The 14079-nt window shown below is 42.0% G+C and overlaps 1 protein-coding gene across 2 annotated transcripts in view; it reads left to right on the top strand.

Moving 5' to 3' along the window:
- The window catches only part of NELL2 (neural EGFL like 2), a 489529-nt gene that overhangs the window by 398343 nt on the left and 77107 nt on the right, over positions 1-14079 (top strand). For both annotated transcript variants that reach the window (XM_063927346.1, XM_063927345.1), the window contains one exon: positions 11646-11768. In XM_063927346.1, the coding sequence (XP_063783416.1) occupies positions 11646-11768 (123 nt within the window). The remainder of the gene's footprint in view (positions 1-11645; positions 11769-14079) is intronic.

Below are 14079 nucleotides of genomic sequence, written 5' to 3'. Positions count from 1 at the left end.
TTTATTTATTACCAGTTATTTATATAGCGCACACATATTCCGCAGCGCTTTACAGAGAATATTTGCCCACTCACATCAGTCCCTGCTCCAGTGGAGCTTACAATCTATATTCCCTACCACATGTACACACACACACATTCAATCTAGGGTTAATTTTGTTGGGAGCCAATTAACCTGCCAGTATATTTTTGGGATTGTGGGAGGAAACCGGAGTACCCGGAGGAAACCCACGCAAGTACGGGGAGAATATACTAACTCCGCACAGTTAGGGCCATGGTGGGAATCGAACCCATGACCTCAGTGCTGTGAGGCAGTAATGCTAACCATTACACCATCCGTACTGCCCTTTAGCAAATCTGTTGCTCAGAAATTGCTTGAGGGTGATAGAGAAAGACCCCGCTGTTAGCATCAGAGAGACTGAGTATCATCAAACTTAACCTCAATGGGTGCCTGCGCAGAGGACTATACATCCTCTGTCACACTACAGAAAACAAAGACCCTTTTGGGAAAAAGATCACCCTTACCAGGGAACGTTAAAAGGGCTACTGACCTAATGGCATTTACTTGATCAGAAACAGTGAGAGGTCACAGGTGTAATTCTTTTGAAAGGCTAAAAGGGATCCAATGCCACGGGACAACAAAGATTTATCTGACACCTGGTCTGCTGAGTTAAATAATTGTCACGGCCACAGATCCTCTTCAAGTCAGTAGCGGACTCCCCAGTGAGACAAAGGGGGATAACCATGTTGGGATGCCACGTTACTATTGAGGGTGAGAACTCACAGACGTCACCATACCTAAACCCTGTGCACAGGTCGGGTTACAGAACCCACTTGAGTGGGACAATAATAGTACTTGGGTACATGTTACTTACCGTTTTGTTATAGTGTGATGTTCCAATTGTTTGATGCTCATGTGATGTGATGTTTGTATTGCAGGATATATAAAGTGTTTTGGTCACTACTGAGCCATAGACTGGTTGCAGTGGAACTGCTGCGGTGTGTCCCCGGGCAATGGTGCCTGATTTGTAGGAAAACTCTGCTAGTTTGCGTGGTGTATACTTCCCACTGTCTTATAGCATTAATAGATCCGAGAAAGTTGCAACTACTCATGTCTAAGTGCAGGAGTGAGTGAACGCTAGTTAACGCACACATTAAACTTATTTAAAGGGTGGAGCACATGAACTCCATAACAAAGTATTATATTGACACTACCTTCTTTGAAACAAATAAAATTAAAGCAGTTGAATCTATTTGTCTATTTCCTTGACAAGAAGGTTTTCCCCCAACCACGAGAATAAAAGGGCCTGAGTGAATATGACTACAGTGCATCCCGCATGCATAGAGGTAACCAGAGAATACCCCCGACCCGTGTACTACAAGAGCACCCACTGGAAACTGGAAGCACAGAGCACTAGCATGCAGACTAGGCTGCGGCAGACATTGCTCTGGCGTCAGAATGCCCCAGAATGCACCCAGAAATACCATGACCTTTCCTGGGATTGGTGCAGCCGAAATTTAATTAGGCCTCCGATTGGTCCCCGTTGGTCATGTTGCCAAAACCAAGATGGGGCCACCCTAAGCCCGGCGCACTAGGACTACAGCCGCACAGAGCTCCTCTCCACTGCCTGCTCGCCCCTCCTGCCTCCCGGACCTCTTGCCGCACACCAGCCGCCTGTTCACGCCGGCTGCCTCCACCTGCCGCAGCACTGCAGAGAGAGAGACCTCAGCGCCCGGACGGGTAAGCTCCAGCTCCCCACAGCCACACTCCCGCACACAGCCATCTGTCACCCCTCCTCAAGAAAACACCACTGTAGACACCAGGGTCGTTTGCTATGAGTGCAGATAGTCAGGTTATATAAGGCGGGACTGTCCTAGAAAACCAGCCTATGGAGTGTGGTGTTGCTTTTTGCATGATTGATTCCAGACCCCTGTTAATTTGGGAAACAAAGCCACTGTAAAATCTCCTGGGCACTATCTTGTTAAGGGAGAAGAGTGGAAAAGCACGGCCAGTCCTTTTTGGAGAGGTAACCTCTAAGCACATTTCTAGTTCACAGGAACCACAGAGACAAAGCCCGTCCAGTCCTTTTTGGAGAGGTAACCTCTATCCACCTTACTGGTTCACCTGGACCTTTTAATGTTTCATTGGTGTATACATGGTCAGCGGGACAACACAAAGAAGCTGTTAAGCAGCAACCATATTGCATTCCTGAGGTGCGGCGCCAAGCTATCAGGCAAGAAGTGAATGAAAGTCCGTTCCCTGTACTACTCACTAGATTACTCAGATGTCTCACTGTCCCTTTGAGGAATATATTGTTCACGGAATGGCAGACAAGAGTACAACATGGCATTCACAAGAGACAAGGTTTGTTTGTTACTTTGCTAGAGCGCATCACATTCAGCAAGGAGGAAGAAGGTACGCCTGTCAAGGTGGTTAGAAAACATCAGTCCATTAACTGAAACAGATTTATTGGCATCTTTCCTAAGGAATTTAGAAAGGCTGAATGGTGTCGGCTGACCCAAAAGATGTATGGGAGTTTGAAACTCCTCTCCTGCTTCTGACTTCATACTGTGAAAACCTGGACTTCTATTTTTCCACTTGGAGCTGTGCAATACAGAAAGCCCGGAATTCCAAATTACTACTGCAGGTGCAGAATGTTCAGGTCTTGTTTTTCTTTCTCTTGAAGAGAGGAGGGGATATGTGGTGAGAGGGCTTGTGTCTCACCACAATTGCCCACATTTCTGTTAGTCAGGAAGTTAGAAGCAGGAGAGGAGTTTAAAACTCTGTATATCCACTGCACTGGACACTGATGCTGTTAGAGGCCAGCGAGTAGGCTGCAGTTTTATAGTGCCAGAAACTTTGGACATTGGCTGTGCCAGGAGAGTATGGTGGATGGTGGCTGCAGGTTGTGGCAGCAGAACAACTGTTGAGCACGGGGAGTGCTAAGACATTTACTTTTCATTTGTTCATTTTAAGTTATGTACCTGTGTGACCAGGTCGAAGCCTGTGTTACCGGATTCCTGCCTTCTATTTCCAGTACCCGTGTCTGGCTAATATTCTAAACATCATTTCTGAATACAATACAATCTGCAAGATTGAATACAATAGAATCTGCTTAATAGAATATGTCGGTTTATAGCTATATCTGCTGTTCTGACAACTTTTAGGGCTCTCTTTAGTAAAATATGCTGGATCCGATTATTAATTATTGGCGTTTCTCCCATATTTTATTTTGCAGTATGTATTTAAAAACTGAAAATCTGTTGCTGGGACAGACCATATGATAAAGGCATGTCCTGGTGAGGAGAAAACGGGGCTACTGTGACTACCTTTTGCAGTCTTTCGCAACAGAAAGCTGAACCCAGTGCATGTTCATAGTGGGTACCGTCGAAAGAAAGCAGGTAGAGAAATGTCTCTTCTCTGCTTTTCAGCAGTGACAGGAGTCCTAACACCATCCAGAGATGGCATTAGGTTTTTGAGAGAAGCATTGCTTCTCTCAACTAAATAACATTTGTGCACAGCCCCTGTTAAAACCTTTGAGGGCTGTGCAAGCAAATGAAAAGGTGGAGAAATCTGTTATTTCTCTGCACTTTTCTCTATACTAATGTAGAGAAAGATTATTTCTGTATACTGTATTTTAGCCTTTCTTCAGTTAAGCTTCTGGAGAAAAGCCATATTAAGATCATTTTTTATCTTAAATGCTTATGAAAATAAGGATAGATAGATAGATCGATCTGTCTGTCAGTGATCAGCTGTATTTGCTGATTTAACTTCTCACAGTGTAAGGTAAGCTTGTTTTAACCTAATTGTAAGATAGATAGAACTGGGGGCACTGTAATGTGGTATAATTTGAACTGAAGGGCACGGTAATGTGGTACAGTGTGAACTGGAAACACTATAGCGTGGCATAATATGAACAGGAACACTATAATGGTGCATACTATGAACTGAACTGGAGGACACTATATATTGTAATATGCATAGAGGGTACTGTGTGACACAATATGAACTAGGGCCCTACCTACTAAGAAACAATATGGCTCAGCATAACATTAACTAGGGCACTGCTATGGTTCAGAAAATGTACTAGGGCACTATATTAATGGGCCATAAAAATAACATCTGCTGCAGATAAGTGTTTCTCTAGAAGCACTGGGACAGGGGCCCCTTCAGAATGTTGCTATGGGGCCCACAAAGTTCTGGCTATGCCCCTGGCTCTGTGATTTTTCACGTTGTAGAAGCCTGATATCTGCTTAACAGGGCAAATTAATATATACACTGATTTGTCGGTGTATGCAGCCTGGTACACCACCTTAGATCACCTAGAGCTGCCAATGACAGCCAGGGTTTTAATAACAGAGCTAAGTTCCTGCTGCAGGCATCTGCTGTGTGGGATCCAAGAAGCCCAATCACAGTCACAACTTCAGCGACTTCAGTAAGTATCAGTGGGGGCTCCTACCAGGATTCTTCGGGTGGTCTGATCCCAAAATGTGATTGTGACAATGCGCTTGCGCACAAATCAGCTAGTTAGGGACTGTATTAGCTGCAGTTCCTAAAAGTCAGGTAGGGCTGCCTTGATGACAGGTGGAGTTGCTTCTCATTGAAAGCACTTTCTGCTATTATAATCCAGACTGGCAAACACATCTCTCTGGGACTGCCCATCATATTGTTAGCAGAAAGCGCTTCCAATGGGATGCCTCTGCCAGGCTGTCATTGGGAAAATTAAAGTCCCCACACTGGCAAATATACAGTACTACTGGTGCCAAGAGGTGATTAGTGCAAAAAATAATTTGCACAGCTGATTTCGTGTACAGTGACCTATGTCTTCACAATTCTTAGGTGTCGGATGTTATTTATTAACAGTTACTTTTATAGCACCACCATGTTCCTTTCTGTTGCTACAAGTGGGAATAAACAATAATAAAACAAGAATTGGTAAGAACAGACAGACAAAGAGGTAAGAGGACCTTGCTTCCAATCTATAGGGAATTAGGCAATGATACACAAGGATAAGTGCTACATATTGCACAAAGGTCCAGCCAGATTGCAGATGATCTTGGTGGGCTGTGTGATCCAGTCACTTCGGGAATGTTGACCAAGGGACAGGAGGATGTGAAAGTGAAGAAGGAGAAAATATGTAAAGAAAAAAGTTTCTTGAGGTTAAAAGCTTAAGCAGAGATGAGATATTGTAAATGTTTGTTTTACAGTGTCTAGAACCTTTTAAATAAGAGTGGTAGATAGATACAGTTTATGCACATTTTGCTAGCATTAAGCATATACAATAGATTTCTAAACCCAGTCTAGCTGCAATTTAATATTTGACTTCACTAAATCACACATCAGCAATGAACATTGAAACTAATTAACCAAGGTTTAAAGGAACCTTAGAATTAGTTAAGTGCATTGAATCATTTTCTGCTCCTGAGGAACTGTTGTGTTTCAGGACTAACAGCATTAAATTAACCTCAAAAATCTAAGTTCAATTAATTTCAATTCTATCAAAGTTGTTTAACTGCTTTACAACATTATATACGGTATACAAAATAACACAAAAGATGCAGCAAACACATGCAAAATGTTGCATCATGGCTTCCAAGTCATTTAAAATCACAGTTTTATTTTTGACTACATGCACCTTGACATCTTGGATGGAACAATCAATGCAAGTAAAAGAATATTGGAGGAAACAACCATTGTCACTGATGACAAACTGCAATGAAGCTGCTCTAAAAACCTCAGATTTTTGAAGGTAAACATTAGTAGTGATTATGTAAAGGGGAAGCGGTTAAAATACCGCCAGTTGGGGTCACAGCGGTCACATTAGCGATGCTAGAATACTGGTGACACAGGCTATTCTCCCTCTGTGGGTGTCCCCAATACCCATATAGGGAGAATATAACCTGCATGGCGAGTGCAGCAAGCTCACAAGGCGCTTTCTAGTGCTTGCCCCACTGCCGGCATTCTGGCGGATGGGATCCAGCTGTCGGGATCATGACAGCTGGCATCCCGTCCGCCGGTAAATCATACTTATCCCATGTAAAGTGCATGTTACAAATACACCTGAAGATTAAAGAGCTGCAATAAAAAGGGACACACCTCAAGGTCATTGGGAATTACACCTTACACATTTTACATCTGCCCCATCTTTGGTGCAACATAGGGCCTAATTCAGATCTGATTGCAGCAGAAAATTTGTTTGCTAGTGGGCAAAACCATGTGCACTGCAGGTGTGGCAGATGTAACATGTGCAGAGAGAGTTCGATTTGGGTGGGTTATTTTGTTTCTGTGCAGGGTAAATACTGGCTGCATTATTTTTACACTGCAATTTAGATTTCAGTTTGAACACACCCCACCCAAATCTATCTCTCTCTGCACATGTTATATCTGCCCCCCTGCAGTGCACATTATTTGGCCATTTGCTAACAAATTTGCTGCTGTGATCAGATCTGAGGGGGTCATTCCAAGTTGATCGCACGTAGCAACTTTTTGCAGCCCGTGCGATCTACTAGACGCTACATATGGGGCAGGGTTTTTTTGCATGGCAAGGCTGCGAACACTTGTGCAGCCAAGCTATGCAAAAAACATTTTGTGCAGTTTCTAAATAGCTCTGGAGGTAGACACCCGCTCTGCAAACACCTGGACACACCTGCGTTCACCGCACCACTCCCAGAAAATGGTCAGTTGACGCCCCGGAAACGCCTTCCTCCTGTCAGTCTTCTTGCGATCACTTTCTTCGTACTTCTTGTCATTGCCCAGCGACGCGCCTACGCATTGCGGCCCCTGCACATGCGCAGAACTGACCCGTTTGCACCGCTGCGAAAAACAGCAGCATGCGAACGGGTCGGAATAACCCCCTGAATTATGCCCATAGTTTTACCAAAGTGCAAAGTTGCTTGCCCTTTTTGCATTGTCCCAACTTGGAATTCACTCCACAGTGTTTTCCTATTTTCTTTTTCTTGTGTTCTCATGCACATGAGCATGAGCAGCCCATGTATTATTAACCATGCACAGTGTGCTCATGAGAAACTAATTGTGACATCAGCAGTGCAGTGTCCCAGAGCAGAGGTTCCCAAACTCTGTCCTTAAGGCTCCAGAACGCTAGGTACACACTGTCCATTTTTTGGGTCATCCCAACGATCGGTGTGATATTTCGGCAAATAGAATGCCCCAATATCTGAGATACACACTAAAACAATTTTCTGCTACATCACACCACACTGAATTTGCATATGTCAGCCCACAGGAGGATGGCATAGCCTGGAAAACCTGGAAATAAAAGGTACAGGATGGTCAACTTATAAAGAATGCTGACACACACTGCATGATATCGGGGTTTGTGGCCAAGATTTTTTGTCTTGACGATTGATCAGATAATCGAAGGAGCGTGTTTGTGGCCATGATTTGTCCAATTTATCATCAAAACTCTTAAACGATCATTCATATACACTATACGATAAAACTGGCCAAGCACCCACTTATTGGCAAATTAGTACAATTATTGTATCGTGTGTACCTATGTTAACAGTCAAGATTTTAAGTGTATCATTGAGCACAGGTGACTTAATTAGTAGTTCATTATGATGTAACCATATTTGTTCAACCATAGATATCGTTAAAACCTGGACTGTTAGGTTGCCTTGAAGACTGAGGATCCTATTCAAGTTGGATTGCTTATCTTGCTAGAAAGCAGTTGCTGCAATCAAATAGTTACCACCCAGAAATAGAGAAAAATTGCCCAGTGCAGAAATTGCGAATGCATCACAATGCGCAATGTGATCACATACCCATACTCAAATACCAGAATATTGAAGAGTTTTTTCACCTACGCCAAGCAAGGTCGTCCACAATTCGGCTTATGCAAGAGGCTGGAAGTGGCCATTGCTGACGTCAGAGACCCACCCGAAAAACGCCTTGCCATGCATGTATTTTTACAAACACACCCACAAAACATCATATTTTGTCCGCTAAACGCTGACTTCCTGTCAATCAGAATGCGATGGCGTTGAAGCACAATGCTATAGCAGAAATAATCGCTAATCTCAGATGCGCTCGCACAATGCAAATGCTGCGCACGCGCAGTCATCTGATAATCGTCAGGATTGCTTTTTCTCAAATTTTGTGATCCAACCTGAATAGGGTCCAGAGTTTGGGGACTACAGTCGTAAAGCATAATCTGACATTGTAGAACACATGATCCTTATTCATTGTTGGTGACCACATGAGATTTTACCATTTCTGTCATTTTTGGGGAGTAAAGACCTCTGTCAATGACTTGTCTTATCTTTCTATGTTGTTTGTGCTAGGGTCCCCAAAATGCTTACCCCTCAAAATGGTAAAAGGGTGAAACATGAAATGTACATAATCCTATTGTAAATGTGTTTCTTCTCTAAAGTTCAGAGAGGAGAAAGGTCTCATATTTTCAGCAAGAATTGACCACAAAACATCAATCATATCCAAAAATAACATGCATGGAATAGTACCTGAGTGACTTCTATTAGCTCAACATTAGTCACCTGGTCTGTGTGGTCAGTGGCAATATAGCCTATGGCCAGAACTTGCACATTGTTTATTATATGGTGTGAGAGAGCAGATGTCATGGATAAACCACATAACTACCAGTTCTTGGACATTACACCTAACAAACAGCACTACTACATATATAGTGTGTGTTGCATATAATGTATAGGTTTTGTCTTAGAAACTGAAATACAGTACTTTGAACCTTAGGTCAATAGTACACTGTATCTGTATAAAAAGTACAGCTGTAATTATCCATATGTAAAAATCATTAAGAAAATGATCAGTAAGGGTCCAGCAACACAATCGACTCAGATGGTTTTGCACATAAATGTTTCCTAAAACAGTGTGGGGGTGTGGTGGGGAAAGGGAGATGAGGGGCTTTAGGGCTTCCAGCAGGGCCCATTAACCATGTAAAAGGTACATAATCTCATAATTTGAGTTTTGTTATACAGTATAATATATTGTCACATATGAAAGTTAAGTTGTTGTTGGAATTTTAATTAGGGATGAGCGGGTTCGGTTTCCTGAGAACTGAAGCCGCACGAACTTGGGGATCCGAGTCAAGCCTAACTGGGATCCAAAAACTAGGCAAAACATCATAATCCCACTGTTGGATCTTGCGGGTTTTGGATTCTATATATAGTCCCGGTGATCTTCACTCCAGACTTTGAGAGTGCACAGTAAGGACGTGTCCCTTCTGTGCTGTATTCTGTGCTGTAATCGGATAGGCCGGTTAGGGAAGGGGGGCAGGAAAGAGCAGAGGGGTTGCAGCAGAAGAGTTGAGTTAACCTGGGGTGCTGCTTGTGTAGGCGTGCTGTGACTGTCACTGTGTTAGGGCTCTGCATAGTAGACAGTGCACTGCATATAGCATACTGTGGCTCTGTATAGGACCAGGTGTTGTTCTCTGTCTAAGAGGCTGTGTACTGCCGTACACTACTGCTATATATGCTTTGTATGTGATCCAAAGAAAAAAATATATTTCTATTGGTGCGTCCCTCTGACTACTACTACTGCAGCTGCCATACACTACTGCTTTACATCCTCTGTGTGTGATCCAGAGCAAAAAATATATTTCTATTGGTGTGTCACTCAGTGATGACTATCAGTACTGTTGTACGCTACTGCTATATATCCTCTGTGTGTGATCCAGAGCAAAACAATATATTTCTTTGATGTATTTGAAAGGGGTGCTCTGTCTGTTATATCCGAAAGGGGTGATCTGTCCATCCGTCCAGGGGCTCCGCCCCAGTGTAAAATTAAAATAATAAAAGCTAAAAACAAAAAGCCTAAAATTATAATTATAAATAAAATCTATTTTTGTTTGTTTGTGCTGTATCCCAGTTAGGGAGGCCAATCCCGGACCATTTTTTCAATCACGGATATCGGGATTGGAAAAATGGTCAATCCCGGGATCCCCAGGATTGGCAGTTCCCTGTGTCCCCGCCCCCGTTGCCCCACCCCACCCCGCCCGCCCCGCACACATAACTCCAGCAAACACCGGGGGTGGGGGTGGGACACTTCAGCTGCACTCTCCCGGCGGCATGTGATGGGGCAGCGTGAGAGGTCACGCTGCGCTGGGGAGCTGGAAGCTGGGCACCATCTGAGCATCCTGAGGACGCTCAACGCTGATCCCTCAATCCCTGGGATTGGAACTTCGAATCCTGGGATTGAATTCAGCCCGTTTTCGGCCCTAAATCCCGGGATCCCGCTGATCCCGATCCCGGGATTGGCCTCCCTAATCCCAGTTTACTTTACAATTTTTGTTTTATTTTCATAAGTAATGTGACACTGCCGGTCAGACCGCAGTATATTATTTCCTACTCCATAAACGCATTGTGGGACGCTGTCGGTGTACTCATCCGCAGTGTGTAATTATTATATATATTTCTAATTCATTTGTGCAACACTGTAACTGCTGTTGTGTGATATAAAAAATACTTCTACATATTTTTGACTCATTTGTGCGACACTGTAACAGCAGTGTGTGATATAAAAAATAATATATTTTGATTTAAATTAATATTTTGTGCTATATCCTCCCAGAATACATCCAGGCGTGCTCCGTCCATTTCAGGGTGCTGTGTCCATAGCTCATATTCTTATTATAATTTTTTGTCCTATTTTCATAACTCTTATCACCGCATTGTAATGAATTCAAATTAATATTATTATTAATAATAATAATTATAAATTAGAAACATTTAAATTAAATGAATATAAATAAACTCTCCACACTCATATAGTGAACTTTCTGCATATTGAAGATATCTTGGAGGAAATTAAGAATTTGATTATAAATAAATGAAATTAAAATAAATTGAAATTAAAATAAATTAAATAAATTAAACCTAAAATATTGTCCTTTTTTTTCTTCTTTGTCTTAATCATCTTTTTGTGAACTGAAATCTTGAGCCTTGCCTAATGCGCCTTTTTTTAAATACATTCTTATATATATATATATATATTGTCCTCCCAGTATATGCACCCAAGAGCTGCTGCTGCTCCTTCCAGCTACCTCGGTGCAACCTTTTTGCCTAAACTGGATAAAAACAATATTGTGAGCTGGGAGGTGTTCAGAATAGTCTGGAAATGAGTGGAAATGAATGTTATTGAGGTTAATACTGTAGGAACAAAACAAAAAAAAACAAATTCTGTTATTTTAGCTGTTTTGATTATTTTTTTGGGGGGGAAAACGTATTCAAAGCCAAAACCCGCAAGGGTGGTTTTGATTTTAATTGAACAGTCAAGTCATTGCCAATAATTGTGCACTCATTTAACAACAAATGAAAACGATTTACTTGACTAACACTTAATAATTGTTCTGTTTTCCACTTGTTTGCAAGAATGTGACAACAAATAATCTATGCTGTTGCTGGTGAAATAAACTGTATTTGTTTATGGTTGAATGTGTCTATTTTGTATTTATCCTTTTCAATGTTTTTGAAATTTGGTTTCTCTCCGTACATAGTTATATAGAAGATACATATCAATAGCCAGATTATTTCTGAGTTACAATAAATACTATTAATACAGTATAATACTGAATGTTTTAGAACTGTACACTTAGCAAAGTATTCTGAAGTATGCAATTACATTGCAATTACAGTATGCAATTTCTTTTTCAGAACACAATGAGTGTGCAACAAAGCAGCATAGCTGTGATGAAAATGCATTGTGTTTCAATACAGTGGGTGGGCACCACTGTATCTGTCAGCCAGGATACACAGGAAATGGCACTATATGCAAAGGTAACATTGCAAAATAATATTATGCAATAATTATTTTATTATCCAATATTTAGAAGGCTCCACACTTTTATGTATCGTTTTACTTTTCAAAAGGGTCCATAGAAATCATGCTTGTCATAATTTTTAGTTGTCTCCACCAGAAGGTGACATCTAGATGGGAGGAGAGGTTATTTATGACTTTAGCAACAGGGCGTCAGGCCACAGTAATGCATTTCATTGCAAATGGCATCATCAAACCCCTGGACTGCCCATCACACTGGAGAGGTGGGCAGGATCCGGGAGGCAGGTCCAATATCCCAGGTGTCTGGGAGAGGCTCCCCAAAATTTTAAAACAGTCTTAGAAATAAAAAGTAAAGATGCATGTGAGAGGGTATCATCTCAAAGAAAGGAGGGAATAACTGAGAGATTCAAACTGCTGCCCTTTATAAATGATGACCTCAGAACTTACTGTGCAGTGCATATCGATACTTTATACATAATTTGTGTATTATGCAAATACAGTATTTACATCATCATATTTGGAGGTGGGGCTGGACTGCACACCTTAATTCTAAACATAACAAGAGGTGCTACTATGTTGAGATTTGTAGTGCTACACAGTAAAAGATAGTAAATACAGGCGCACATTCCAAATGCTAAGAACACTGCTAATTAGATCAATTATAATAAACTCTGCAATTTAACATGTAGTAAAATTGAGGTACTTACAGTAATATAATTTGGGGCAAAAATATGGGATCACCTACAGCGACCAGGCATCATCATCAAGTTGGTCCCTAAAATTCCAAAGGATAAAGTCCAGAGCGTGGGACTTTGCACTTTAACCTTAGGAATGTTAAAGACCCACCTGATAAGGTCATCTGGTTTCTGTAGCTTGGACAATAATTTTTGGACCAAAAATAGGCTCTGGGGTTTATTCAATTCTAGCCGGAACTGCCGTCTAGTCGGAAAGATGGCAGTTTCCGACTTTTTTATGTCGAATCATTTTAATCAGCAGAAGCTGCTTGTGCGTCCTAGTATATTACTTTGTGTCTAAGATGCATTTTCGTGGAAAGAAAATGCAAACACAGATGCCTGGCGCTACCGAGTACCGATACAACATGGCGTGACTTCAAGGGCTGTTTAGCATGACTGCATCAAGAATATAAGAGGACAAATCTGTACTGTAGTTCTTGGCCAAAATGATGCTAAGTACCTACATTTTACTCCATATTAAATTGCAGCATTCAAGGGCGTAGCTACCATAGGTGCAAGGAGTGCAGCTACTATTGGGCCCAAATATGAGAGGGGCCCACCTTCCCTGTAAAAGTTACATGTGTTATACCTTTATCCAGTGGTGGGATTCTAATAAATTAACAACAGGTTCTATGTCCTAATGACCATTAAGTATACCAAAAGATATACTGAAGGGTAGTTTAATAATTCATGGCAGAAAAGTGGGACTAGAAGAGGGCAGAAAAGTGGGACTAGCAGAGGGGGAAAAAGAGGGACTACATACATACCCCCCAGCCAGTTACCATAAATGGTTAAATTCACGTTTAATAAAATTCATCTGCTGAAATATGTAGTCAGGGTAAAAATACACAAGCTATTATGTATCCAATAAAAAAATGTATCAAATCGTTATACAAAGAAAAATAATCTTGTGCATTGTTTTCTAATTTAAACCTTGGTTAGGAATAAACCAAATCAAAGTTAAAAAAAAAAATATATAGCCTGTGGATAAAATCATATGGTACACAAAAAAATTCCAACAACAGCCTAAACGGCTCAAACAATGTCCAGGGAACTGTATATCCTGCCAAATAGGTTACCTTATGGTGTTGATGGTCAAAAGGAAGCCTCTAATATGTAGGCTGATCACTCAAATAGTACATTCAAATAACTAGGCAACAATGGTTGTGCTAACAATCACAATGCACCTGTTGCAATGGTAGTTCATGGCCTCCCTCTGGGTAATGCAGGGATGGTGCTGCGTTAGCCTGGGTGATAAAGTTTATGTACTGCTAATAGGTGTACGTTACTAGCACTCCACTCCTATGTCCACTTACTTCAGATGGGGACGGGAGGTGTTCCTATCTCCGTTCTTCCGTCTGCTTACCCGTTGCTGGGGGATCGAGTGCCGCAATCCTGCTGCGGGCTGATTAAACGCCGGGATCCCCGGAGCTGCTGGGTGACGGACTTAGCGCGTCTAATTCAGGCTGGCTGGGTGCTCATGTACTGCCGTGTGCTCTCCTTCCCCTCCGGGATGCTGTGTGCAGCGTTGCCGGGTGACTTCCGGTTCTCGCGGCTACTGGAACTGGCGGCGCTC

This window comes from Pseudophryne corroboree, chromosome 6 (assembly GCF_028390025.1).
Source record: "Pseudophryne corroboree isolate aPseCor3 chromosome 6, aPseCor3.hap2, whole genome shotgun sequence".
Taxonomy (NCBI): domain Eukaryota; kingdom Metazoa; phylum Chordata; class Amphibia; order Anura; family Myobatrachidae; genus Pseudophryne; species Pseudophryne corroboree.
The sequence above is the reverse complement of the archived record's forward strand: the minus strand, read 5'-3'. Positions and strand labels throughout refer to the sequence as shown.